Source organism: Lipotes vexillifer, unplaced genomic scaffold (genome assembly GCF_000442215.2).
Source record: "Lipotes vexillifer unplaced genomic scaffold, Lipotes_vexillifer_v1.1 scaffold138, whole genome shotgun sequence".
Lineage (NCBI taxonomy): Eukaryota > Metazoa > Chordata > Mammalia > Artiodactyla > Lipotidae > Lipotes > Lipotes vexillifer.
This window is the reverse complement of record NW_006797971.1, coordinates 2,717,980-2,732,356: the sequence shown is the minus strand read 5'-3', so window position 1 is coordinate 2,732,356 and position 14,377 is coordinate 2,717,980. Positions and strand designations below refer to the sequence as shown.

Sequence of the window (14,377 nt, the reverse complement as noted above, 5' to 3'; positions counted from 1 at the left end):
GGGAAAGAAAACTTGCCTGCTTGTAAAGGGGAAAAAGAGTGTTATTCTGTAGAACTTAGGTGTATTAGCTACTGATTTGTTCCTTGCAAGCTACTAAATCTGTCCCTCTGTAGAAGTGGGATGACTTTTTTTTTCCCAAGTGGCTAGCTAGGCCGAGTTAGGCTCCTGAACTTCATAAAAGGATACCAGCCCTCCCTGTAGCATTGCAGGTGATTAAAGTTTATGTGACCTGCTTTTATTAAACAGCATGGCCTAATATGCACTTTCAGTGTTTTGTATAAATGCCACACTTTCCTGCTTGGATACTTATCAAAAGCTTGTCTGTGGTCAATATGGAGGAGGTGCTGGCCAGACGATTAGTGAGCATGTATCCTTTGACCCCTTGTGGAATTCTTTTTTACTGAACTGTGCTTTGTCATTAATGCTGTTCTTGCTTACATTACGAGACATGTTAGGTTGTAACCCTATAAAACTAGTGTTTTTTTCTTTTTTTATGAGGAAGGTTGTTAGAGATGTAGTGTGCTGTATCATAGGGTGAGTGTCTCTAATTGGAGAAATTTTCCTTAGCTTCAGTGGTTCTCCCAACAGTCCTCCCTTTCTTTTAGCACCAAATCACATAATAGATTGGATTTCCCTCCTTGAGTCAAATCCTAGGAATCTCAGAGATAAATTTGGACTCATCTTACTTGGTTTTACTCTGACTTCTTTGCTTTCATATTGAAAAACATCTTGAAAATCTTTTTTAAGCCACCTCAAAAGCATTCTGGAATGCAGTGAAGCACATATAAGAAGTTCCATTCCTTCTGGCCTCACAATGTTGAAATAATTTAATGTTGCCCTGTTTTATGGATTCTTTCACATTTTAGCAATAATTGTCCTTTTAGACTACCTACCAATTCTTAATACATAATTCAGAGATGAAAAGGTTGATTTTTTAGGAGCTGTGGGGAAATTGGTATACAGGGGAAGACCTTAATAGATTTAAGGATTAAAGGTTTATTAGAAAAGATGCAGTGTAGTTTATTTAGAGGGGGTTACCAAAAAGTCAGTGATTTCTTAGACACATTTAAAAATAATTTCACATCCTCATTTAAGCATTTTCTTTTTTCATTGAACTAGCTGCTTAACTGTGTTCATCTTGAAGTGGCTTTTGTACAATTAAAGTGCTGACTGCCAGCTGCAAGGGTAGCAGAAACTCTAGTCCAGGAATTGTTTTAGGTTTTTCTGCATCTTCTTTTGAGGCATAACCTTAAGTGTTTACTTCTTCCAGGCAGGAGCTAACATGATTGTATCTGGCAGTGCCATTATGAGGAGTGAAGACCCCAGATCTGTGATCAACCTGTTAAGAAATGTTTGCTCAGAAGCTGCTCAGAAACGTTCTCTCGATCGATGAAACCACAAGGAGTCCAGGGTTTCTGCTTATGAGATCACCTTTTTATTGGAAAACAAGAATATTGACTACCAAATCGTACCACAGTTGAGGCAGTGCTGCTTTTCCGAGCAATTATTCATTCCAGTGACTAAAATCCATTTTGCAGAATGTTCCAAGAGGTTAGAAATTGGTGTGTATTATGTTTTCAGTGATGGGATTTAAAGATTAGTGTGGTAAAATACCATTTTTACTGGGAGACTTGATTTTTATAGAGTAAAAATATGGCTGTATCAAGGTTATGAACAGAAATGTGTCTTAATGCCTAAGGAAGGCATATTAGCTACTATGAAAAAATTTTTCTTTCTGTATTTCTAAAAAGAGTTTTCTTTGCTTCTTGGCTTTTCTGAAAGCAAAGGAAGTCCTGTTTTTCCTGTTTCATGTCATTTTTGATTTGTGTATATGCATGATAACTAAGTCTGGATCTGGCTGGGATGGATGGCTCTTCTAGCTTCGAAAACATGTATTTTTTACTTTGCACCTTATATTTGATACATAAAAAAAAAGTGTATTATGAAGTCCAGGGATTTTCAGGTGGTCTGTTGTAAAACGCAAGCACAAGTTTTATCAGGGTGTTTTCTTTGTTAACTTTGTTATAGTGGCAGGTTATTCAGTGGTTCTTCCCCCACCCCCTACCCACCCTCCACCAACCCCATTTCCCCTTTTTCTTAATCACACCCGCTGTTCTGAAGGACATAAAATGTTTTCCTAGCTCTATGCTAAAAGGAAAGGAAGGCCTCTGTTTGGAAGTAATATTAAGTTGAATCCTGACTCTCTTCCCCTTTCTATTTGTTTGACCTTAGCAAACCAATCCAGCCAGCCTCATTTGAGCTGATTAGTAACTTGTTTATATATTGAATGTAATCATAACAACAGTGGGGGGGGTTGTGTTGAGGATTAAGAGGTACTATTAATTATATACGTAAAGCTTCCACTACTATTCCTAGAATTGTAGGGTAGTAGAATTTGAGGATGCTCAATACAAAGTAGCTGTCATTATATAAATGTATGCTTTGTAGATTATAAAGTATGTTGATGATATCTCATTAAACCCACAAATCAGTCCTATGAATGGTAAGACAGGTATGTTTGTCCCCATTTAAAAAAATGAAGATACTAAATAAAGCTCAACAGGCTGGTACCATGGAAAGGAAGGATTCAGTAAAGAACAGGATTTCTGGTCTGTACTCTTTTTACAGATGGAGCCCTTGGGAGGTGGATTAAGCAAAGGAAGCTTCTTTTACTTAACGTTCTCTTATTTCCAGTCTAGCTTTACCCTGTAGCAAAACCAGATGGCTGAGAATATTCTGCAACTATGGATTTTGACTCCAAGGATATACATTTTATTAATCCAAGAAAGACCAGGTAGGCTAATATATGGCAAGGTACAGAGTTAATCCGTAAACTAAATATTTATGTCTGTTTCCCAAATTACACTTGGACTATAGATACATATTAGCTACTTCGTTCTTGTAAATACTCTTGCTGTGTAATACACATGGCAAGAAATAGCAGGACCCGTGTCATTAAATTTTTTTCAGGCTACTATGAGTGAGTTTTGAGAAATAAGGTTTGGAAAATAAGAATGTTAACAACACTTAAGCATAGAATAGAGCTGCCTGGTTTCTTCTGTGTTACAAGGTAAAAATTTATTTCTTACTGTTGCTTTATTTGGGCTTAGGAAAGGCTTGTGCCACACACATAGGTGACATTTAATCAAATCAGACGACACAAGGCATATAGAAATAACTTTAATTAAAAAAACTTACATAGAAGATTATAATATCAGTCATGACAAAAAAATCTGAGTTTATTTGCCTGGACAACTTGGGTTTGTTCTGGCTTTTGTTTTCTTTTTTAAAATATAAATGTACGGTAAAACTACAAGCAAAAATTTGTCAGCATTGAACTGGAATTTTTTTTCTTCTTCTTTAAAGGGACTAGTACAATTTCTAATCCCTAACAAAAACTTAGTGCCAGATCCCCCATATTAGGCCAGTTGGCTAGGATTGTCAGTTATATGGGTACTACAACTTGAATAACCTTTTTTACATGAGAAAAAGTGATTCATATAAATTGTCCTCAATTTTTACATATAACAAAATGATGTAATAGTGTCAAAAGGAATTTTACTTAATGTACACTCCAGTATCCAATATTGAAGCATTAACCTTTAAAAAATTTTATTTCTCACTCTAGGATAGATGCTTATTTGAATAGAGTAAGGAATGGTAGGGAATGACCAAAATAACTAAAAGTACAATAATATACTAACAGGAATTTCCTGTCCGTTGCTCATTTTAAGTTGGGTGTTTTCTCTTCATGAGATACATAAAATTGATAAAACTCAAGTTGAGTTTTAAAAGGTGTGGTAGTTTTAAAATACAACAATATTTAACTACTTTGCTTTTCTTATTCTGTTAGGAGTGAATAGAAAATAACCTGTGTTTAACCCAACAGATATCTGATTTCAAATGAAGGAGTATTGTGTTATCTGTATAGAAATTTCCATAAATAACTTCTATTGGTTAAACGTGTTTTTTAAAAAAAATTCCTTCTCCATAGTCAAGGCTTATAGATGTTCAACACCATTGGAAATCTGTTTCTTTATCTGGTTCAGCTGATATTTCATGGGGTAGTTCATACGTGCATTTTCAAGTGGAGTGGTCACTTGCAGTGTTTTTTAAAATACTTACATGTGTGTATTATGTATGCATGTATACTCTATACACGTTTTATATTCTTAATATATTTCTGAGGCAATTTAAAGAATAACCACGTGTATAGAAAAAGAAGAGCTGTCATTTGATGCATAGGTATATGTGGGTGTGGGTATAAGTTGTTTAAAAATTATTATTTTTACCCAGTAATGTGACTTGACATCAAATTGCAGCAGTTAATTTTCTGGTGCTTGTGATCTGCATCAAACACAAATGACTAGCACTTGTCTGTAGGTGAAAAGCTAGTTACTCCTGTGGTTCAGGAGGGAAAAGGAGACGTAACTTGCCTGTTTCATAAACAGCACAAAAGATTAATACATGCACCTGCACTACATGCTGTTACTCTGGAATTGTGACTGTGGAGGGGGTGGGGGAACAGGGCTTACTTTTTCTCCTGTTTTCCCATTCAGTTACATCGTTTTCTTAACCTGTTCCCTGTCACTGATTTTTCTTAACGTGAGTGGAGTAAGTCCTAGACCAAGGATTTTGTGTTCCTCCATTCCGTCCGCCTGCCTTTGTGGATGGTGGCCATTCTCTGGTGCACTGGTACAGAAGACTTCACCATGGAAAGCTGGACTTGATCTTTCAATCTGATCATTTTTTTCATCTTGGCATAATAAGGCTGCTATGTCTTCATCTTTCAGCGGAAAAGCCCGTCGTTCCCACCCCAAAGACTGAAAGAGAAAACGTTTTCAGTTAAGTTTCAACTAATTTGTTTAAGTTCATGTTTCAATCTGTAGCTGCCAGTTTTGTAATAACCATTGTTCTGTTCTTTCTTTAGCACATAAAAGTACAGATTCTCATTTGGTCCTGAGTATCTAGCAACTCAAAATGGAACGTACTGAGGATTACTTAGGGACCTTTGGGAATTATTTTTTTCACTTTACCTCTTCCACGGAGAGGGAAACGCTGCCATTAGGGCACTGGTCTTCATTTTCAGCCTAGGAGCGCTTTAGGGAAGGCCCTTTAAAAGTGTTGGGATCGTCTTCCTCAGTATCTCCATTTTCATCCCATCATTATTACAGACGCCTATTGACTTTTCTTTCCCTGTGCTTTCTGTGACTTGCCTATTAATTTCTATTGTCTCTACTCTCTTGATTCTAGATATGGTTCTTCTTTTCCAACACCTACTGATGAAGAAAAGTACAAGAACTTTATAGATGCAGTGTTAGAAAACACTCCCATTGGGGTTAAAACTGGACAAATGGGGAGAAAAGTAAAAATCTTTTATAAGGGGAAGAGAAATATCTAACAAACATTTACTCTGTGCCAGGTGTCATTCTGTTTAATCCGATTTGGTTTGTAATGAAACTTTGATAGAATTCCCATTTTCTAACACATAAGTGAACAGGTGGAATTAGGTACTGACATGTTACATAAAGAGTCAGGGAAGTGTCTGTAGTTAGTGATGGAACTAGAACGCTGGAACACAGCCTCTGATTCCTACACCCAGCATTCTGTACTGGACTGTCGTACTGAATTTGTTATGTAATGATGACTCCTTAATTATCAACAAGCAATTCTATAAACAAGTTTTTAAAAGTCAGTTAAAAGGAGGTTTAACTAGTTATGTATAACACTCCTACCTTGATCTCTTGACTCTGACTTACTGAAGGTGAGGCGTGTGCACTGGGGTCCTGGCTCTCTGGAGGCCCGGCAGGACTCTCAGCAGCGCTGTGCTGCCCACCACTGAAGTCGTTAGGGTATTCTTTCAAAAGCAAGTCCTGTCCTTCAACATTTTTACTGTAAGCTCTAGCAAGAAAATATTTAATTATTTGTTGATGTCTTAACATTGTATGAACAACCTAAGGTATCGTTCATAAAGTCAGTTGAACTTGGTAGCTTTTCTTTAAACAGCTCTGGCCAAAAGATTTTAAAAAATTCATCTGCTGATCTTCCTGATGTTATTATCCTCACATCTCAAAGACTTGAATAGTATTTTATGAAATCTTTTGCCAAATTATTATAGTGGTTTTGTTTTGTTACAGTTTGGGGTTTTTGTTTGTTTTTTTTTCCAGAAAACAGGAAAAGACAGTTACTTGACTCTTAACAGTCTGAGTTCCCCGAGTATCTATGGTTATCGTAATGTCATCCATGAAGGACTCAATTCACATTTTCCTCTGTACTTCTGGAAAACTGTATCTCTGGAATGTGGAGAAAGTTGAGAACAGAATCTCGTGTATGTTAGGATAACTCTTAGAATAAGGCTCTACAACAAATCTGGGTATCTTGAGACCTAAACAAACAGAGAAATGTGTTTTACAAATAATAGAGAGATGCTCCACACTAAAGTGACTATCAGATTTCAACATGATCTTGCATTTTGAGTTTTGGCTATATTAAAAAATAGTCCAGTTAAATATAAAATACCAGGGATTTTCTCAAATACAATGACTACTGATTATGTTGTTAGGATTTATCCCCCCTTCCTTCAAAGTCATGTTCCAAGTATTTTAGGCGATTTGCTTTTTTACCCTGGATAGGTTTCTTGAGGGTTTTTTTTTTTTGGTTTGTTTCTTTTTAAGAAAAATATTTCTGAAGTGGCTTTGTTACAGATTACCCAGATTCTAATCCCTAGTGTTAGGTCCACCATTACAGTACACTGAAATGACCTATTTATGGAGAATTGTTCATATTGTTTGCTCAATTAAATCTATTACTGAGGCTGACAGTTAGCATGAGAAATTGTAATTATGTAATTAGCCTGAATATATTTTGAATGTAAACTCAGTATAAGCAGTGTTTCACTTCTAGGGCACAAACAGCAGATGTTATATAGTATGTTTTCTTCATTTTCAGTGGTCTCCCTCGTTACTATGCAGAATTATTGGAGATTTCACATGGATTCCATGGTTTTGGGGTTTAAATTTACAACACCTGCCTGCTGTTTCTTCTGTGCCACTTGCTTTGCTCCCATAGTGACCATCTGGCTTGCTCTTTCTCTTCATATTTTCTGTGTCTTAGGGAGAAGACTGCATCAGAGAGGTCTTCTATCTAGAATTAGAAATGCTTTTATCAGAAACATTTTGAAATAGGAGAAAAGGTGTCAGAGTTCCTCATCAAGAGACCAATAGGAAGAAAACTCTAAAATAAATGCAGTCTAAGTCAGAGAACAAATGTTAGGAGAGGAGGTTCAAATTCCTAAAAAGAGGGAGTTTAAAACTTTTTTACTGTTGGGTCATGTTTGAAGACTTACCTAGAATACTTATAGTACCTTGAGTACATACAGGTTCACAGTGCTTTCCACTTACATAAAATATCCTTAATGCTTTATTCATCCAAAACCTTGCATTGATTGCCCCTTACGGAGTATACTGTTCGTGGAACATATTAATATCAAAGAAAGTAAAACTGTCTGAGGTAAATGAGCATTAGTTTAATGAGTTACTTATCTGGAGTTCTAAGGCTTCGGTTGTGTTTCTGGCTAGGGTCATTCTGAACTAGGGAAGGGTGCATTAAAAGAGGGAAGGGCATTCATTAAAAAGTAAATTTTGGTAGTTGAAAAACACGATCAGTTGGCACAGAAAGACTGTAATGGAAACAATGTCTTTTATATAATACCTGCTTCAGACTATCACTTTGAATTAGTTTGGTTATATAGTATCTTTCCCTTTAATTTTTCTTGTCTTACTATAAGTTTTATCCATACAGGTCCACAGTCCCTTTTCTGTAATTCCAAAAATCTGAAAAAACAAGTTTTCATTTGGTGACACAACTTATCTGAAATGATGTGGGGCTATTCTACTTTCTATTAATATTTCACTATAGAAACACTAATATTTGATTATGAGAATTGTCCTAGACTCCCTACATGTATTACGTGATATATGTACCACATTACTTTCTAAAATCCAAAATTTTCCAAATTCAAAAGCAATTGTTCACAAGATTTTGCATATGGAATTGTAGGCTTGACTATTAAACTAAATACCATGCAGAAAAATATGACTAATACTGGGAATTGAATATATTCACATAAATTCAATATTTCAACAACTCATGTAAGGATATGGTATGTTTTGTTTTTGCTTTTCTTTATTCTTTATACATTTTGTCTTTGTAGCCAAATTTGCACAAAACACTTTGCTAATCAAATTAATATCCTTAAAGGGGAACTTCCTTTTCATAAGTTTTGAAAATTAGAAAAGTCAGCGTATGTTCCTCAAATACCAAATTAAGCACATGGGAAAAAAAAAAAATTAAGCAGGCTTCATAATATATTAAGTGCAGTAAGTGAAAGGCAGCTTACCTCTTCTTCACCCAAATTATATTCATCCAGAGGCTGAAGAACAACCATCCTCCAGCTGTTGAAGATACAAACGAATTTCAAACAGCTTTTGTTAATCTACCTAAATGTAGCAATTTTATTCTGTAAGCACAGCTATTATAGTAGTGTTTTCTTTCTTTGTGATTTCCATAATTCAAGTGGCTGTATCTTAGTACTTTATCTTTTAAAAGAGACAACATATTTGTATTATGAGGACAGAAGATGAGGCTTTACTTTTGGCCTTACAATAAACAGTCTCTTCTACATAGTTGCGTTTTACACCTAAGAATGTACTAATTTTGAAATAAGTTAGTGGTATGCTGACAAACTGGCTCAGAAAATAAAGAGGAAAAAAGCTCTGAATTTTAGCATTTGCCAATTTCTTTGTGTGAAGACTCCCATGATGGCCTCTTGTGAGTTTTTAACAGCCACATCACAGAATCCCTACGTGCTAAACAAGGTCAGCCAGCCGGCTCCAGCCTACCAGTGTAGATTGAAAACATTTTTGTTATAGAACATCGAACCACAAATGTTATTTCTTTACTTAATGTAGAATATGTCAACGAATTCTCTGCAGAAATTCTCATAATACCTCCTAGAGTATTAAGAGTTCTCTCAGTGCCTCAAAGCAATTATGAATAAAAGAATCAAATTAGTTAGAATAGAGGTGGGTAGGAATTACTATAATTGTCAACCAGCTCTTGTCTCTGTTTCCATCCTTTTCTATTTCTGCTTCTTGGTGCCAGATTAATAATCTTAAACCTCTTTCATCATGGCTAAAAAATTTGACAGTTTGCTGCCGGCAGGAAACAGATCTGTGTATAGCATTCAAGGACATCCACAATCTTGTGACAACTTCTTTTTGAGCCTTCATTTCCTATATCACCCTTCACAAAACCTCAGTCTCTGGCTTAGCCTTGCACAGGTTGTCACAGGTGTTATCATCTTACACTGCGAATATGCTATGCAAAGGTAGTTGCTTTCTTTGATCTCTGCAACCTTGTGCATATCTCCATTTTAAAGAGCAAGGATTATCTGTTAGTGTAATTATTTACATCCCTAAAGTACCTTTTAGTACCATATATACAATAGAAAACTATTGAATGAAAAACACTCAAAAGTGCTAAAGTATTAGGAATTTCCATTTCTTAATAAAACCTGAGAAAGTAGTGCTACTATGTGGCACTTTTTTTCAGCATGAGTAATGTAAAAGTTTCTTTCACCATTTTCCCTCCATGTAACCATATAAGTGGGAGGAAGGCAGAAAGGAGCATCTTCCTTTCATTAAATAAAATTTTAACTTCACTGAAAATTTAAATTTATTCAAAAAAAGAAGGAAAATTAAAGAATATAAGTATACATACCTCGGAGTAACTATTTCCTTATATTGGAGTTTCTCTAATTTAGCTGGGGCCACTAATGACATGGGAATCACAATATTATCTATATCATAAGAGCTCTCACTTCGCAATCGTCGCCGTGCAGTATTCTGCAAGATAGGATTGTAGTAGTTTTACAATAGTATTTGGTTACCTGTAATGATACTCTCCTTTTACGAGTTATATAAAGATAACATGGCAGTGCCTTTAAGTTTTATACATTGTTATGAAATCTGAGTGTAAAGTGTTAAGAAAAACAAGAAAGCATATGTATCTTCTATGTACCGATACATTTGTGTGTAGACACATTCAGGCCTATTTTTAAGACCATTAAAAATATGAATGCCTTAAAATACAAAACTTATCAGAAGAGTGTACCATAAAGCACCCTAAATGTCAGTGAAATGATCTTTTAACAAACTCATTTTTTATTAGGAAAGGCTATGAAATGCTTGGTGAGCCATTTAATAAAGATCATTTTTATAATCTTCATTTATGTGTTCCTGGGTCCCTGAGCTTCATGCTGTTTTCTCTAAATCCTCCCATGTTTTAACCTCTACTCCCTACCAGCTAATGAAACAGAACAAAGAAAGAACACAGTGCTGGATTCTTATTAAGCAAGATTATACTTAGCATCATGTCAAGAAGTAGGGATGGTTATGATAAAGTTTAAAGTTTTTAGCATACAAAAAAAGCCATAACCAAGGATTAATGTACAATTAGCTCCCTAGTTAAAAAAAAAAAAAAGTTTAATCAAATTTATTGCGTCTCAGTAAGATAATTCTGAATATGCTAATTATGTGCTAGTAAATAAGGCTGTTATAGATTAACAAAATATAACAAGTTCCCCTCCCCCCATCAGATCTGCCAGGTTTAAAGGTCATAAAGCTACTTTAAAGTTCACTGTACAAAAACCTACTTGTGATGATGAATTCTGGGTTCTTGATATAACATTGACATTAGTAACTGCAGTAAAATTGCTCTGGGATCCTGGTTCTGTGCGTTGAATAGCAAATTCTTCAAATCTAGTTCTTTCTCCTGCCATGGAAAGAACCATTGAGAATGTCATACATTAAATGTAACTGGTAGGTATTAGAATTTCTGTTTTCCTGGTTTGGTAACATGTGTTTCTTGATCTGTTTAGATTTTATTTTTTTAAATTCATGTATCAAAAATGAAAAAATTAAGGAAATTTTATAAAAATCTTAGCCACAATCCTGCCACAATTTCCATTTTCTGGGGTCTTGACAGTTTTTATCCAGCATATCTTTCTTTAATCTTAATCTCCCTTTACTCTGTTCATGTTTTCTGTAACTTATTCAGAGGTTGAACTTCTAAGACTTACCTCTTAATTTTCTTGTCTATTCTCTCATTTTTTCATATTGTTTTGTTCTACTTTTTGGGAGATTTCCTCAACTTGATCTTCTGACTACTGATTTCTGAAAATGTTTCTCCTATTACAACATCCTATTTCAGGAATGAAATTTCTCTTTTCTCTCAGAATATTGATAACGAAGTTAAGTTTACTTCCAACTTTGTTATTTTCTGTCTCTTCCACGTTCCTTTTCTCCATTTGTTTTGTGTCTATTAGTATATGTTTATTTTCTTACTGCCCTTGTTTATTTTACTTTAGTACAGATCGTGAAAAATATTTTCCTGTGTAATGTAAAATTTAATACACAGTTCATATTTATATTATTCCAGTTGTTTAAAAATGTCCTTTCTGGCTAGTTGTTTCTTCAAATCAGTATCCATATCTTGAAAATGGTTGTCTAGAGAACTGTCTACTTACTTCTTTGTAGTATAGCATTTTACTCATTCTATTCCTGTGTTCCCAATCTAGCTCAAAGTTAGATCTATCAATTCAAGTAAAACAGTCTACATCTTAGGTAATGTGTATTTTTTCATAATGCATCTTTATATTAAGAGATACAGGTTTTCCTATATTTTGGCAAAGATGTATGCAAGTTCCTCAAAAGGTAGATGACTGTTGGTTATCTTAAGATTAAGGCACCAAAAAAGCATAATGATATCTCTGAATGTGGGTGGGAGTTTAATTTTGTTGCATGCTAGTTGATCAGGTAGTGTGATATTAGGTAGTGACTTTGGTCTGTTACGGTGGGATTTCTAGAGGCCATACTGATAAATATGTTAAAGCCACCGTGTATAATTACAGTTAAGTACATCTTGGATGTAAATAGTTTCTAATTTATTATTGGGTGTATTGACATACTATACCTCGGACATACTTGACTAATGTATATAGTGTTAGATCCACTGGAACAATGAATAAGAACCAATCGAGTATACAGGTAACTTGTTATTTAATACACACCTTTCCAAAAATAAGTTTTATTTTTTATCATTATTTGCAGTAACTGTTGAAACTATCTTGTCCCAAATCCCCATAACAAACCCATTTTGTATTACTAGCAGGGTTCTAGTTTCCGAGATATCTCTATTCATCTTGGAACTGTACGTTCCTAAGGGGAATTCAGTCAGGAGGTTGAGTTACCTTAGATGAATCTCACCCAGTTTATCAAAATTCTGGGGAAGCTTCAGTGAAATCAACATCTCCACAATAGGTACCAGAAATGGTAATAAATATCTAAAAGGCAACCTTGTACTGACATATTTTGAGTCCAGAACACAATGTTGGAGACGAAATACTGTCCAGGAGGACAGTTAGTAGAAGATAACTCTAGTTAGGAAACATAGAAAGGAAATCCTTAACTCATAAAGTGGATGGATTCCCAGTCCACAAATAATTCAGAATTGACTACATGAATATGCTGTTTAATGTTCATAGAACCATGGATGTTGCGTGTAATTAGTGACTGTTCTAGATTATAACTCCCGTGAGGCAGAGGTTCTTCGGAAATCAGAATTTTTTATTTTCACTTTTTAGTACTAGTGCTCCTGTCCTCATTTTAACCTACCTAATGCTGTTTCACTCAAGTGTCTTTTCTTTCTTCCCTGTAACACCTGTGCAGAAGATTCTGACCTCATTTGAGGCTTGCATATAGGAGAATATCCATTTCTCCATTGATTCAGAGAAGTATTATGTACTGAAAAGGAAAGAAAAATGTGACGTTTTAGTTCCTTAACACAAATATAATGAGCATGTTAACCTCTCTTTACTTTGTAACATTGCAGAATATTAATATACCAGTTCAAAATAATATATAACGAAGTAAATACTTACATACGAAGATGAAATACTCCTAAGATGAAAATAACCAAAGTAAGATTCATTAAAAACATCTTCAGGAAGTGCCCAATTTCCTATAGTTGCTCCATTATTTGAAGAGGATGAAGAGGAAAGGTGATCTGTTCTCACAGTCTTCTAAATTACAGAATTTTACAGAGAAGATTTGTTCAGATCTGTAAATCTTGGCTGAATATGATCTGAATCCTTAAGTTAGTTCCTGCTTACCTTAAATCTGGGAATCTGGGAACAACTCAGGACTAAGTAAGATTATAGAATACAACAGACTGGGATCTCTTGAGAGCAATAACCAGATTTCATCAATCTCCTGACAGTGCCTAGCACCATTCTTTCACTTTTTAAAGCAGTGAATTAAGTCACTTAATATCTCTGTGCCTCAGTTGCCTTATCTGTAAAATAGGGATAATAGCATTGTGGGATTGTGAGGATGAAACAAATTCCTGTAATAGTCATTAGAAGGATATCTGGCATAAGTATGCAATAAATGTTAGTTTCACCATGACTGTTGTTCTGTCTGAACCCCATATTTCCAGTACTGGATTAATAACTAAATTGGCTTCTTTTTTTGAAATGTTCGGAGATGTGGAAAGGATGGGGAAAAAATATGAAGGCCTAAGTGCCAAATTCTCACCAACGCTGAGAAAAAAGAATATGGCCTACCAACAGAGACTGGGACTCAGATTTCAAGATGGCAAAGCACCCTAAAAATGATAGACAAAATTTTTATACATAGATGCACAGATTGGCACATTTACATCCACATTAGCATGCAAAAAAAGGAACTTTTAAGTAGAGCAGAATTTGTGAGCAATCTCTGAAAGCCTAATATGAAATTTGAAGAGCAAACTGCAAAAGCACATGGGAAAGTACTGCCACAAAAATGTGATCAAAATCAAAGGGGCTCCAGACCTGGAGGAAAGAGAATTACCTGCAGTAACTAATAGAATGACTACACTTGCCAGCCTGCCAACACCTCCACCAGGGTCCTTGAGGCTTCAGTAGAGAAATGGATGGGTGGGTAGATAAGGCAACACCCGGGTGCCCCACTTTGTTTAAAACATGTCCTGCCCATCCATAACTGCCTCTGAAAACAGTATAGAGTGCAAATTTCTACCTCTTCCATGAGAAGGATCCCATAAAAAGCAGCAGCAGAAGTTGTAACTGAATATCAACTTTAAAGATGAGAACACAAGACTAAAAATCTGAATACCAGTAGCATACAACAAAGAAAAGATACAAACAACAAATGGAAGAACCATCTCTAGAAATAGTTAATGGGTTCACAGAATACACATTTACAGGTCTTCAAAATATTGCCAAAGGAAAGAGGCAAAAGGCCAAGAGACCTCAGAA

At 35.2% G+C, this 14,377-nt stretch overlaps 2 protein-coding genes across 3 annotated transcripts in view; one reads left to right on the top strand and one right to left on the bottom strand.

Moving 5' to 3' along the window:
• RPE (ribulose-5-phosphate-3-epimerase) overlaps nt 1-1,832 on the top strand; it is a 16,320-nt gene extending 14,488 nt beyond the window's left edge. The window contains exon 6 of one of the 2 annotated variants that reach the window (XM_007470019.1): nt 1,271-1,832. In XM_007470019.1, the coding sequence (XP_007470081.1) occupies nt 1,271-1,393 (123 nt within the window). In that variant the 3' untranslated portion in view covers nt 1,394-1,832. The remainder of the gene's footprint in view (nt 1-1,270) is intronic. The other variant, XM_007470020.1, reaches the window with a different exon arrangement.
• Nucleotides 1,833-4,559: 2,727 nt separating this feature from the next.
• KANSL1L (KAT8 regulatory NSL complex subunit 1 like) overlaps nt 4,560-14,377 on the bottom strand; it is a 126,439-nt gene continuing 116,621 nt past the window's right edge. The window contains exons 8-14 of the mRNA XM_007470022.1: nt 12,735-12,863; nt 10,715-10,833; nt 9,781-9,905; nt 8,399-8,453; nt 7,031-7,143; nt 5,736-5,901; nt 4,560-4,823 (exon numbers count right to left, since the gene is read on the bottom strand). Coding sequence (XP_007470084.1) covers nt 4,560-4,823; nt 5,736-5,901; nt 7,031-7,143; nt 8,399-8,453; nt 9,781-9,905; nt 10,715-10,833; nt 12,735-12,863 — 971 coding nt within the window. The remainder of the gene's footprint in view (nt 4,824-5,735; nt 5,902-7,030; nt 7,144-8,398; nt 8,454-9,780; nt 9,906-10,714; nt 10,834-12,734; nt 12,864-14,377) is intronic.